Source organism: Benincasa hispida, unplaced genomic scaffold (genome assembly GCF_009727055.1).
Source record: "Benincasa hispida cultivar B227 unplaced genomic scaffold, ASM972705v1 Contig481, whole genome shotgun sequence".
NCBI lineage: Eukaryota > Viridiplantae > Streptophyta > Magnoliopsida > Cucurbitales > Cucurbitaceae > Benincasa > Benincasa hispida.
The window spans coordinates 45,247-59,439 of NW_024064873.1; the positions used below are offsets into that span (position 1 = coordinate 45,247).

General features: G+C 35.4%; 1 protein-coding gene across 4 annotated transcripts; it reads right to left on the bottom strand.

Annotated features, from left to right (window-relative positions):
• Positions 1 to 1,204: 1,204 nt before the first annotated feature.
• Positions 1,205 to 13,372, bottom strand: LOC120069538 (transcription initiation factor TFIID subunit 4b). 4 transcript variants are annotated; one of them, XR_005479568.1, is made up of 16 exons: positions 13,085 to 13,370; positions 12,564 to 12,643; positions 12,369 to 12,477; positions 8,197 to 8,714; positions 7,718 to 7,813; positions 6,678 to 7,553; positions 5,613 to 5,734; positions 5,396 to 5,483; positions 5,176 to 5,311; positions 4,984 to 5,039; positions 4,853 to 4,909; positions 4,617 to 4,757; positions 3,297 to 3,365; positions 2,947 to 3,181; positions 1,984 to 2,228; positions 1,205 to 1,663 (listed from the first exon to the last, which is right to left on the bottom strand). XR_005479568.1 is itself a non-coding variant. In XM_039021322.1 (15 exons), exons 2-15 carry the CDS (start codon positions 12,600 to 12,602, stop codon positions 2,056 to 2,058), a joined length of 2,715 nt encoding a protein of 904 aa, XP_038877250.1. In that variant the 5' UTR covers positions 12,603 to 12,643; positions 13,085 to 13,370; the 3' UTR covers positions 1,205 to 2,055. The 4 variants fall into 4 exon arrangements, 2 of the variants coding, with proteins under 2 accessions (XP_038877250.1, XP_038877251.1); XR_005479569.1 differs by having other exon boundaries at positions 12,564 to 12,971; XM_039021322.1 differs by having other exon boundaries at positions 1,205 to 2,228.
• Between the last annotated feature and the right edge of the window lie 821 nt (positions 13,373 to 14,193).

Here is a 14,193-nt window from a genome sequence, read left to right on the forward strand (position 1 = left end):
AAAATCACTTTTATCCTCTAATAAATCACACAAGTTTGTATGTAAAAATATTTTCTGAAAAAAAATTATCAGCACATTAATGTTTTTATTTGATTTGATTTGCTTGGCCTGTGAAGATGCATTTGCAGAAAATGATTGAAGAGAAAAAAATGAGAATAAAAACCAAAAAAAGCTCGACATTGGTCAATAGTCAGACGAATGCTGAAAGGGTGGTTGTCTATGAAGGTTTCTTCTTCTTTTATTTTATTTTATTTTTTTATTAAGGTTTCCTACTTTTATTATTTTTTTTAAAAAAAATATTTTTATAAGATGTGATTAAGTAATGGAAAAGTCACTCTATTTTATTTTTTCATTCATCACGGCAACAAACTATTATCATAGTCATCAATTGGCAGCAAAATTGGTGAAGTCCATAGAATTTATTTCCTTAAATAAAATCGAATAAAATTGACCAATTAAGTCCATCATCTTGTGCAAATTTCTTTCCTTCTTAGTCTTCGAAATTCAAGAGGTCAAATGGATCCTAAATATGTGTAACTATTATTAAAAATTAAATTTAAACTATGTTTAGTTTTGTTGTCGTGCCTAAGAAGTCAAATTATTAAAAAAATAAAACAATTAAGGGAATAAAACATACGATAACTAAATAATAATAATTTTGCAAACATTGCATAACCACCTAAGTTGGTTAGTGTTTAATATAATCCATTAATAGATGGACTAAAATAGAGCATTTTCTAAATGTTAAGAGCCCTGATTGTTCAAATTTAGAACTTGTGAACTAATTTCAAAGGACAAACCTCATTGACCAAAAGTAAAAACTTTTCCTATTTTACTAAAATTCTGTAATTGTATTTATGTTTATGTTTTCTTTATATATTTAAAAATCCTTTTAATGTGAATGCCAAAAAAATAAGAATACCTAAGATATCTCTATAACCATCAACTAAAAGGGATAAAATGAAAAATCAAGAATTTCTCCCATAGCCCCTTTTGTTCTATTAGATAGTATATATATAATAGCAATTTGTTCTAATGTGAGTGCCTAGGAGAGTTTGTCAACAATATGGGTAAAAAAAAAGATAATAAAATAATTTATCGATAAGAATACTTACTTAATATTTTACTCCAATTCGCGCTAGTGTACAGAAGTGTATAATTACAAAATGGATTATTAAAAAAAAGAAAAGCCAAAAAAACCCTGTGCAAGAGAATCAAAACCCCAAAATAACCACTTAAACCAACGCCGTTTCAGTTTGAAACTGGTTCGGTCGCCAGTTCCAATTTTCATACAAGGAAAACCAATTATATTCAATCAGATTCGGGTTTGGCAGACCGAATATACTCTAGGCTGACAGTTATCATTAGTATTAAAAACTGAAATATCTATGAACTAGCAAGCAAGAGCCATCCAAATGGCTTTGAAAGTGGCTTCTAATCTTGAGGTCTCATGATTGGAGCAAGCTCTTTTTAATTGAGATATCCATGTTCATCTTAGGCTCCCCAATGTGTCTAGATGTGTCTATGTTAAAGCAAATGATGAATTACCAAATCAAACAGACTGAATCGTCAATTACTCAATTCACAGCAGTTCGGTTATGGTATGTCGTGTAGCAATTCAGTTTGGTTTTCTCATCAGCTCGGTTTCCCAAAGACTATTCACCTATCAACAAAGATATAGCTATTAATCCTGAAAAGTCCTATTTCGTTCTGGGTTCCCAAAAAAAGCCTTGATAAAGTACTTTCGTTTCAAAACCTACACAATGTCTCTAATCTGCATAAAGATATAGCTATTAATCCTGAAAACTCCTATTTCTTTCTGGGTTCCCAAAAAGAGCCTTGATAAAGTACTTTCGTTTCAAAACCTACACAATGTCTTTAATCTGCACAAGGTCTTGAGAAAATCCTTTCGTGATAGTTATAGCAGCAGCTACCAACTTAAACTATAATTGCAAAACTATGCAGTTTATAATAAATGCATACCTTCAGTTCGGAAAGACAACCCACCGAGTGTGCGTCTGCAGGGATATTAGTTTATCATTGTTATAGTCGATTCTATTCACCAGTGGCTTCGGGATGAACTCTGTTAAACAAACGATAGATTGTGGTGGATCTCGACATCTGGGGTTCCCTTTGCAGCACAGCAATGACATCTTTAACAGAAATACTACGAACCACCCTAGTTTGAGTTGCATTCGTTTGATTTTTTCCAAATTTCTTGGAATTTCCTGTGCAAAAACAAGATAGATGGGGGTTAAAATATTGCTTATTTTCTGGCAGAACCCAAATTTATTGAGATATGATAGGTAACCTAACTACAAGATAAACCGAAGTAATTCGAACTACTTGGACCCTCTCAATCTTTGAGATCACAACACTCAAACCTTAATTCACTCACCAAAATATTGCGTAACTTTATCAATCCCCTCCCCTTATACTTATAACAAAGGAGTATAACAAACTTCCTATCTAATTACTAATATACCCTTAATACTCTGTTAATATCCTAATATCGTTCCTATCATTTTCCTTTTCCTTTTCTTTCTTATTTCTATAATTTAAAGAATGCGATCAAACAGGAAAAAAATAAGTGGATCATAATATTAAACAAAGTTATAACTAAGCTATTGAAGCAGATGAGAGTTCGCGCTTTTCATTTCTCTGGAAACAAACTTGCTATAGCTTGTCTTGTCATTTTATGATGTCCCCAGGATAAATGTGCTCTTTTTTCTTTTATCCTCCTGTGTTTCTTTTCTTTATTACTATTCTCTTTTTTTTTCTCTTTTTTTTTTTCCTTTTTTTTCCATTTTGGGCGGGGGGGGGGGGGGGGTTAAGGATGTGTGAAAGCATCTTTGATTTTGACAGGCCAAAATGGTGATATTGTCTAGTTTAATTGTGACGACAAGCTCAATTTCATAATAGACATGCCAAATGGTGTATTGTTACCTTTTCTTTCACCTTCTAGGTTGTCCTTCCCATGTCGAGCTGCTGAAGAAGACTTACGGACAGCATCTTTCCCTGACTGAGAACCAGAAGCTGAATCCATTCCACCTTCACGTTTCTGTCGAGCTTGTTCAGCCATCAGTTGCCATTTTGATAGCACGTCGTCTCCTCCAACAGCAGCACGGGCAGCAACATTTGCTGCTGTTGTCCGCATTTTATCGTCCTCCTCTTTGTTTACCTAAACCACAAAGAAAACATCAAATCATATCATCAAAGAATTCTTCATCAATTAGTCTCAAGTGACACTCTCAATACCTTGACTGGTTTAGTTTTTTCTGAAACAGAAACAATACCTTATTAACTGATTTCATTCGACCTTCATCTTTCTCCTTGTCACCGGCAACACCTGAACCATCCTCGGGCTGCATGACAAAAAAGTTTACAATCATGACTGTAAAAATACAAAGAAAACGTGAGAAAAAGAGGAAGGAAAAGAAAACTTCTCACCCACACTTGCAGAAATTATTAATGATACAGTTTTTATATAATATTTATTTTATACGACATCCCATAAATATTTGATTCATACGAGCTTCATTTAGAAAAGATATAATCTATGAAGCACAGATACTTCATTTGAGGTAGAGAATCAGTATTGGATACTCCCAAATACTTCCTAAATACGTATCTAATGCGTGATTTTAGCATATCTATTTTTAAAAAAAAAAATATCAGATACGCATGTCCTCTTCTAGAACTAAGAAGCCTATTAAAAAAGCCCACAGCCTCAACCCACAATTAAAAAAAGATCATGTAATCTTCATCTTCACGCATGTGTCCCCACAAAGTCACACCTAAGATAACTCACTTGATTATCTTCAACAAAGAAGTTCTTCATTTATCTTCGTACTTTTCCTTCTAATCTTCTTATTGATCTAACTATGATGCGTCACCAACCTTTTCTATAGTATTTTATTGACTATTGTATTTCAGTGTCTTTGATGCCTTTGTATTGTATATCAGTGTTTGTATTGTATTTTGTATTACTATCATTAACTTGACATTTTATGTTTTAAGTGGATTGTATTTAGTATCTTTATGTTGAATTTATATATATCCTAGATTTTTTATTAAAAAAAAAATGTGTCCTCAACGTATCTGTATCCTAATTTTTAGGAAATTATCGTATTGATGTATCCTATCGTATCTGTGTTTATACTTCATAGGATATAATCAATATCTTTTTGGTTAAGTTACAAATTTGGTTCTATGATTTGAAAAAAGTTAGAATTTAGTCTCTATGATTTAATAGAGTCCCAAGGACTATGTATGAGGTTTTATCAAATCATAGGGTTTATTTTGAGGTTTTATGAAACCATAAGAATAAAATTATAATTTTTAAAACCACAAAGACTGAATTCTAACTTTTTCCAAATCATAGAGACCAAATTTGTAACATAACCTTTTTTAGGGAGAAAAACAGTCAAATAAGAAGATAGAGAAATCCTATGAGAAAATAAATATAGAGATTAAGAACCTATATCATACAAGTAGAAGACCAGCCATCAAGTGTACTACACTTTTTTCCTACGTATGATATTTATACCATGTTCCTCACTATTGTACACAGTCCTGATTTGACCATAAGCAGGGAAGGCAAAAGAAATCCTCACATCATTAAGCTTTCGGAGTTTTTCTTCTTCAGCCTGCTTCTTCTCCCATTCTTCTCTGGCCTTTTGGTTAAATAACATAATTTGTTGTCGAACATCTGAAGTAATAACCATTCGGTGCTTTGTTTTCTCCGTGTCCACTCGCTAGAGAGATCAATCAAAAGTATGAACAAACAATAACATACAGATTTCGATAATATAGTACAGAAATGAGGGATGTAGAAAGGAAATACACTGACCTGCTTTGACAGCCTGATTAGATTACTAATAATCCCACGTAATCTTTCCTCCACACACTGAAGATACAGTTACTGTCTATAAGGCTGTTAATGCATCACCTAAAAAATGATCAGAGTGATTGGAACCTTACCAATGAGAGACATTTCTCAACGTCATTGCTCATGCCCTTCAAACCACATTTAGCCACTGCCACATACAAACACGCTGATTAGCATTTAATCAGTCAGTCAAATAATGATGATCCTTCTGTTCAGTTAACACAAACAATATTATTCACATAAACAGAACAACGCAAACATTAATTAAAGAATTGAACCCTAACTGATTTCCACCAGCTTTTTCTGCAATGGGGCTTTCTGCAATAGCAGCCTCTCTTCTTCTTCTTGCACAACCCTCCGTGATGCTTCAGAAGCTCGACTATCCTCCTTTGCACTAGAAAATAGTTGTTCTTCTTCTTCCTGGTCAAAACCGTAAATTTATCTTTTGTGGACTCAAGTTAGTAACAACTAGAACTAACCATTCATGAAATATGAAAATTGTACCCGAATATTAACTCCACTGACTGCAGTGACATCGTTAAGTTGTTCAATGCTTTGATCCGAAAATGCCCCAGATACTTTTTGCTTCTTACTGTTAGGTACAAGTCAATTATATTTGAAAGGAACAAGAAGGTTAATTGTGAACAATGACCCATTTGTTCTTAAATATTCCAAAATAAACTTCAATTCCAGGTTTTAAGAAGAGTGAAAGTAGATTCACCTTGATAGGGGTGGTGAAGAGCCAAGTGCTTCAAGAGGCTTCTTCTGGCCCACGGCTGCTTTTTTTGGAGGTGCCCTATTTTGCATTCCAGGAGTATTTGCAGAAGGAACCTGAGAGCTTAACTGCAAAAATTAAATAAATAAAAATTAAGAAAAAAATAAGAGAAGATATAATTTGTCCACAAATAGATGATACATCATTACAGCAAGCCAAGAGCATAACAATGCACATTCTTCACGAAGATATATATATACACAAGTCATTGCATCAGACTTCAGAATATTATGCAAGGAAATTGATGAAACAGGTGAAAAATAAAGGGCTGTTTTCAAATTTAGGAAAATGAACCAAAATATTTACAAATAATAGTAAAATATCACAATCTATCTATGATAGACCGTGATAGATAGCGATAGACTACTATCTGTGTCTATCTATCTATTTATCTTCTAAAAATAAAAAACAAAATGAATAGCTCTTAAGTTATAACAAACAGAATGAGATAAAGGGCAGAGAGTTAGAAAGGCATAAGATCTGGCTTGCATACGAAATGTGTAGTCAAACATTAGCATGCAATTTTAACTTCAACAAAAGTTGAAAGTAAATGTAGGAAACCGACGTACAATTTGGGTTAAAAATCACTTTGGGTCCTTAAACTTTAATGGGTGTAACAATTTAGTCCCTGAATTTTGATTTGTAATGATTTAGTCCCTATAATTTCAATGTTGTGACAATTTAGTCCCTAAACTATATTATGTAATAATTTGGTCCATATACTTTGAAATCTATAACAATTTAGTCCTTATTGTGAAAATTATTTATAAGATTTAATGGAATTTCTCACATAGGTAGATCAACAAACTAATTAGAGATTCAAAATGTCCATAAACTACAAAGTCTAAATTGAAGTAATAAAAGTCAACATTTAAGTTTGATGGATTTTTTTATGATCAGATTAAATTGAAAGTACAACGACTAAATTGTTACAAATTTGAAAATACAAAGATTAAATAGTTAGGAATCAAAGCCAAAGTGACTTTTAACCTACAATCTACCAATACTCACCATAGCATTAGACTCGTGTAGAGAACTTGAATCAGATGAAATTGAATTTGCTGCGTTGGTTGATGTTGGAGGCATAACATTGTTTGATGTAGGAAAACCCATTTTAGAAGTTTGTTTGTCAAAAGGGTCCTTTGCTATTCCAGGGGTTGTGTTAACATGTTCAGCCTGCATGCTAGGAATAGAAGACAAGCTCTGCAGATTTGAATGTTGGGTTTTGTTCTGCTCAGAAACCTGATCAGAAGGTTCCTGTGCAATGTAACTCATTGATGATAAAGGGCCTGTGTTTTGCTCTTTACTTGTTGAGGATTTCCAGGGATTTTGTTGTGCAGTTACGTTACTATGCAAGTGTGGAACATTTCCACCCTGGACTCGCTTGGAATCATTTATAGTAACTTGCCTGTCAAAAGTGGGAGCCTGCTGGGAAATCTGCTTCACTTGACCCTCATGGGGTTGGGGTTTAAGAGACAATGAAGAGGCATTTATGTTTGACCCAGTATACGGGTGATAACTACTACTGTTTCCATACATGGGAAAAGATTTCTGTTGAAAGTGTAGCTGCTGCTTCTCAAGTCCTGGAACAGGAACTGAGGAGCGTTCCCTTTCTTGGATGGTGCCTGTACTGGATGAAGTCAATTGATTTCCATTATTATCAGGTCGCTGTTCTACTTCTCGTAAAGATTGCATATTCTTGTCCATGGCAGGATAGCCTGAACTACTCCGCCCTTGGGACGCTGAAGAGGGCATGTATGATTGAACTGCAGGAGAATTCATGCCTTTCTGATGAAGTTGTGCAAATGGTCGTGGATCAGAGAAATTTGGTGCACCAGGACCCATAGATGGCATTCTAGGAGAAAGTTGCCTTACCGAAGGTGGAGGCTGAAAATGAAAAAGGTTAAGGCAGGAACCTGAAGAAGGTAACCATAACTCACGGACAGACTCTGAATTAAAGTAACAAAAAAAAAACATAAAAAAAAAAATCATGACAATCTTCTAGGCTCTTTTTTTCTTTGTTTTTTTTAAAAAATAAATTAAGAACTGACCTGTGATTGTACTTGACATACTGCTAATCTGAGCATCTGATCGCCCACAACACCCCTCATGAGCCGGATAAAATCATCTTTGTTCATTTCATTTTTCTAAAATACAAGTTCCAATTATATGAGACAACCTATACAATCATGAATCATTCAATAATTTCTTTAACGTACTACATCAGAATTTAATAAGATTGAAGAGAGAAAGGCACTGTCACACAAATAAGTCCCCACGTAGAGAGTATATCCTAAGGGTACTTACCAATACACTGATATATTGATCAATGCATTTTTTAGAACAAAGAATTGATTTAAACAATGCATATTACGAAGGAATATGAAATCAGTAAAATCAATATGGTAAACAACCCTACTTCTCTAGTTAGTCATTTGCTTAGGGTGGATTCATTAAATTTAACCTCAATTTTACAGATACTGTGACAGCTGTAGGGAATAACAGAATGTACTTCTACTCATTTACTTACCTTCAATCTGTTAAATAAAGTATGAAGCTGCATGGCTCTGTCTTTATCAAGCTGAGGCATCAATACAGGCATCAACGAGGCAAAAGGCACCTGTTTGCTACGGTTTTGTGGGTTATTTGCCTGTTCTGCGACCATTGACTGCTGATTACTCATCTTCTGTAACTTCAAGTATTGAGATTCATTGTCTCGATTCTGCATTCTGTTTGAGTCATTCACAAGGATTGGAGCTTTTTCAGAAACTTGCAGCCCTGCTGTTTGAGAAAACTGAGCAGAAACTTGCTCTGCCTCCCCTTGTTCACGATCTGCTGCAGGTTGATTCTTTGGAACTTGAAGCGGGGCAGAACTATGTTGCTGCTGATTTTCAGGTACTGAACGCTCTAGTTCCATCAGAGATGAATGTTGTTCTTGCTTCGGACGAAAATTTTGCTCTTGTTGCACATGAGATTCAGTATTTTCATTTTGACTAGAAGCTTGTAATGAGAGGGAAGATGAGCCATTGTTGTTCCCTCGAGGGAAAGCTGCATTTTTAGTCCCAAACATCAAATCAACAATTCCAGATTTGAATCCGTACATCCATGAGCCACTCTATGCTTGAATTTAGTTACAGAAAATTTTCATTATTTACGAGGAAAAGAACGTGCAGTTTGTGACCAGTCATTTTTAAGATAAAATTATTTGAAAAGCCAGAAGAAAGCTCATATTAAGAAAATGTGTGCAAAAGAATTACGGGAACCTAAAAATCCAACATTTCAAAATAAATGTAACACCCCATTTAAAAAGAAAAGAAAAAATCAATGTTACACTGGGGAATCTTCACAAAAGTTTCACGATAGAGATTGAGGCAAAGCTATGACAAGGAAGCAAGATATAAGAATACAAAAAGGTAAAAATATATTCACGCCAAAACTGTATATATTTAGTCACCACCAAACAATACTAAATTGGGTGTTTTCAAGTGATCCAACGTCCAACTCATTTTAACTGATGAAATAGCAATTTGTTCGCTTAAATTTATATACTACAGGAAAGGCATCATGTATATGTTACAAGAAACAATTTGTTATTCGATATCCAGGTAAATTAGATTGAGTCTGCAAGCCATAAAAATCACATAAAATTGCTTTCATAGACAACACGTTTCTGCAAATGCACATATTCTCTCTATAGATAGCCCTCTCTTATTATTTTCCAAATACCTGTCAAAGACCTGATAGGGCTATTTGGGAAATGGAGTGAGTCGGTGCAAGGTAGATGGGAGGGCTTTCGATTGATGGGTAAAGCTGAAGGCTTTGCAGAGGAAGCTCAAGAGTTGGAATAAAGAAGTTCTTGCTCACGTTAGACTTCAGAAACAGGAAATCTTGGCCAAGATTAAAAGGATTGATGAGTTGGAGTTGGAGGGTCGTATGGATGTTCCTCTAAAGGCCAAAAGGGCTTCCCTCGAGATCCAATTTGAGGAGGTGGTTAGGAAGGAAACTTGCAGCTGGAGACAAAAGGTGAAGGTTGACTGGGCTAAGGATGGAGATTGCAATACCTCCTTTCATAGGATGGCTAATGGGTGAAAAAGAAGGAATCGGATCGGACTGCTGACGAATGAGGCTGGAGGCTCAAGGTACTTTTGTGGCAAGCAAACAAATTCTGGATCAAGCCCTCATTGCTAATGAGGCAATTGAGAATTATAGATCTAGAAAGAAGGAAGGCGTCCTATTTAAGATTGACTTTGAAAAAGCTTATGACCATGTAAATTGGAACTTTTTTTTGTAGAAGAATTTTGGTTACAAATGGAGAATGTGGATGGGGGGTTGTTTGAGAAACGTGAGTTACTCCTTCCTTATAAATGGGAGGCCAAGGGGCAATAGTGGTGGCGACTAGGGATCTGAGACGGAAAAACCCTCTTTCCCCCTTTCTCTTCCTCCTCGTTGTGGATGTTTTTGGCAGAATTGTGAGCAAGTGTGTTGATGACAAGATCAATGAGCCTTTTGAGTGTGGGATGATAGGGTCATCCTCTCTCATCTTCAATTTGTTGATGATACCCTTTTCTTTTGCTCAGGTAAGGAGAGTTCGTTTATTATTTCATACCACTTGCCTTTGTTGAAGAATTGTCAAGGCTGAAGATTATAGGGAACGTGTAGTGTTTTAGGAGTTAGACGTGACGAGGAGAAGCTTATAGGTTGAGTCGAGCTAGTGGGGTGTGACATTGGTTGCCTTTCCCTCTTCCTACCTTGGTCTCCCTTGCAACCCCAAGTCTATTTCTTGGTGGGGTCCTATGGTGGATAAAGTTCAAAGTCGTCTAGCTTCTTGGAAGAAAGGCTACTTTTCTAAAGCAGGAAGGCTTACCCTGATCAAATATGTTTTGAGTGGCATCCCTATGTATTTCTTTTCCCTTTTCAAAGCCCCTTACGAGGTGTGTAAGAGTTTGAAGAAGTTAATGTGCAACTTCCTCTAAGAAGGGATGGATGAAGGGAAAGGAAAAGGTTCGCATTTGGTTAGATGGAAAGCTATCGAGAGATTGGTTGCTTTGAGGGGTCTTGAAATTGGGAACCTTCGGTGCGTAATAAAGCTCTGCTAGCCAAGTGGTTGTGGCATTTTTTCTCTGAACCCAATTCTCTATGGCATAGGATCATTGCTAGCAAACATAGCCCTCACCCTTTCAAGTTGCTATCTAAAGAGGTTAAGGTACTTATCAGAACTTGTGGAAAGACATTTCAAAAGAGCACCATTCTTTTGTCCATTTCATCCGTTGTGTGGTGGGGGAAGGGAGAGATACGTACTTCTAGGAAGATCGCTAGGTGGGGGAAAAACCTCTTTATGGTTTGTTTCCTCATTTGTATCATATGTCTTCCCTAAAAAAATCATTTTGTAGCTGATTTTCTCATTTGGTTTGGGAGCTCTTGTTCTTTCTCTTTCGAGTTTCGTCGTCCTCTTTCTAATAAAGAAGTGACAGATATGGTTGCTCTTCTTTCCTTACTTGAGATTCACTCTTCTAAAGAAATGATGTCAGATTTTGGAGCCCTAGTTCTTTGGACGAGTTCTCTCTGGTTGATCCTTCTCCCATTGGGGTGTCGGTTTTCTAATTCTTTGGAGGATTAAGATCCCTAGAAAGGTTAGGTTCTTCATGGTTGTGCTACACGTTGGATAGACTCACAAGGAAGATGCCTTCATTGGTTGGCTCCTTTTGCCATATCTTGTGTTGGAAGGTGGAGGAAGATTTAGACCATATTCTCTAGAGATGTGATTTTGCGAGTCATATTTGGGATTCTTTTCTCCAAACATTTGGAATGGTGTATGCTCGTCACAAAGATGCTATGGGGAGAAAGGCTGGTTTTTATGGTGTGTGAGGGTGTGTTTTTTGTAATTATCCAATAGGCATTATTTTGTATAGTTAGAATCCCTTCTTGTAAGAGAGCTCTCCTTTTTTGTGGGCTTGTTTTTTTGTTTGCCTATGTATTTTTCTTTTTTTTTTTTTCAGTGAAAGTGGTTCTTATTACAAACAACGACAACAACGACAACAACAACAACATCTTTTCTACAAGCTCCCTCCTTAAAAGCATCCACTGATTCATCACCTCAAGTTTAAGATTTTCCAATGATCTAATATCGAAAGCTCGCATCCCTAAAAAGATCAAATTCTTTCTTTGGTAGCTATCTCATAAAGCCATTTACACAAATGAACTTCAAAGAAGACTTCCCCACTGGTGTGTGTGCTCGAAAATTTTGGAATCACCAACAGAAATCATTTCATTGGCACATGGCCCTAACAGGGGACCCAAAGATCTTCCTTACATATACTTTAGGCAGTCAACCTTTCAAAAAGGAGAATAAGCTTCTATAGGACCATTTTGTTAGAGCATTATGCTGGACTATTTGGCAAGAACAAAATAGAAGAAACTTCCAACAAAAGGACCTATCTATCCTAGATTTATTGAACCTATAGTTAGTTTGGTTGTCACGTGGTGTAAATGTTATCCTCTTTTTTGTTACTATAGCTTTCTTCCCTCCTCTCTAATTGGAGAAGCCTTTTGTAAATCCTCCTAATGGGGCCCATCTTTTGTAATTGTATACCCTCGACGAAATTGTTTCTTATACCCAAAAAATGAGACCGTGATAAATATAAAATTGTGTAACACAAGAACTATTAATAAAAGCCAAAACACCTAAGTTTAGGATGAATATACCTGCATCTGATTCGGAAGTCTGGGAAACAGCGTGAACATCACCTTCTATGTCTCTGTTCAAGGCAGCCTGAAAAGCCTCCACGGCAGCACCTGAATGCATTGTTTCATCCTGTTCAATACAACAATCATTTACAAATGATAAACCCTCAGTCATATGATTAACGTTTACACACAAGCACTAAAAGAGATAAAAACCTCGTCATCCTCCAGAAGCTTCATAATCGAGGGGTCCATAACAAGCTAAATATGCAATCAACCTGAGCCACTTCACCTTGCTAAAAGCCAATCCAATGATACAACTTCTAAGAATTACTTAGAAAATAACAAAATAACAAAATCAAATAACAAAACAAAATCTACTTTCTCTGAAGAAGAAAGACAAAATTAAACAAATCAGGATAACACTGAAAACAAAACCTAGCTAGTTATATCCATCCCATTACTAAACAGATAGATAACCAAGGTCCCAGATTATGATTTTCGCTCGCCAAGTGGTAAAGTAATATTTTCAAACTGGAGTTAGGGATCGTCTATTATTTGAGGCAAACCCCAATGGTTTTGGCACAAGAGAGAACTAGATTCAGCCATCAATCTCTTTCAAAACTTGTCAAACAAAGAAGAGTGTTATGAGTTAGTGTCGCTAAAATTTTTCGTTCGAAAAGGAGAAAGAAGAAAAGGTTGAAGTGCGGTGGCAGAGGGAATTTCTGGGTTCTTACCTTCTTCTTTCAAAGTCTGTAGTATCAAGAGGGGCCTTTAAACTACTCTGAGGCTCTAAGAAAGAATCTGATAGAGAATAAAACTGGAAAATTCAATTCGATTTAGAACTGGTGTGTGCGAATCTTGGTATGATAATCATGCCAATTTCCCCTTTCCAATCAGATTTTCCGTCGGGCGGAAGCGGATGAGTGGTGGTCGGAGAGAGGCGGCCGGCGAGCGCCTGGAGAAATTATGGGGAAGTTCGTACGGAGTTTGTCAAAGTCGCTGGAGGAGAATCACGGGAGCGATTGCCTTAAAAGGACTTAAGTTGCAAAGATGGGAATGGAGGCACCTTCTTGATCTTAAGGCCCATCTCTCTTGATGGGCCGGACTTCCCAAAGCCCATTATAAATTTGAACTATCGCTAACATAAACAGTATGTTACAATTTAAAATTTTATTACTATGATGTAAATGTGTTATCAATTCCTATCTATTTAAAATACAATTTTACTTGGAAAGAATTAATATATAAGAAAAAATTAGAACATTCGATATATACAGAAAATTTTAGTTGGGAATAAAAAAATCTTTCGATTTAACTAAAAACTTAGGTCTCGTTTGGTAACCATTTTGTTTTTTGTTTTTGAAAATGAAGTCTATAGACACTACTTCCACCTCTAAATTTCTTCCTTTGTTATCTACTTTTCACTAATGGTTTAAAAAACTAAGCCAAATTTTGAGAACTCAAAAAAATACTTTCAAAAAGTGGTTTTTGTTTTTGGAATTTGGCTAATAATTCAACCATTGTACTAAATTATTGTAAAAAAATGTTGATGAAATAGACTTAATTTTCAAAAAAAAATAAAAAATAAAATGATTACCAAAGGGGCCTTAATAATTAAAATTATTTTAATTTCATAAATAATTTAACATTTGAATTATTTTTTTACTCATGTCATGGTTGGCACAAAAATATGTAACAGATGGCTACATTCTCCACCCCAGTTTTATGTAACAAAAAAAATTATATGATATGGGTTTATAAATGGCCAAGTTCACTTAAAAAATAAATGTTCAACCACATCCTTTAGTTGACAGATATTGTGGTTTTATTAATGTCAAACTAC

Excerpts from the sequence above, each read along its gene's own strand:
- LOC120069538 (XM_039021322.1), bottom strand. The coding sequence starts at position 12,602 with ATGGACCCCTCGATTATGAAGCTTCTGGAGGATGACGAG. Across the intron at positions 5,312-5,395 it reads TCAGTGGAGTTAATATTCGG|GAAGAAGAAGAACAACTATT; the intron begins GTACAATTTTCA and ends GGTTTTGACCAG. Across the intron at positions 4,910-4,983 it reads TTGAGAAATGTCTCTCATTG|TGTGTGGAGGAAAGATTACG; the intron begins GTAAGGTTCCAA and ends CTGTATCTTCAG.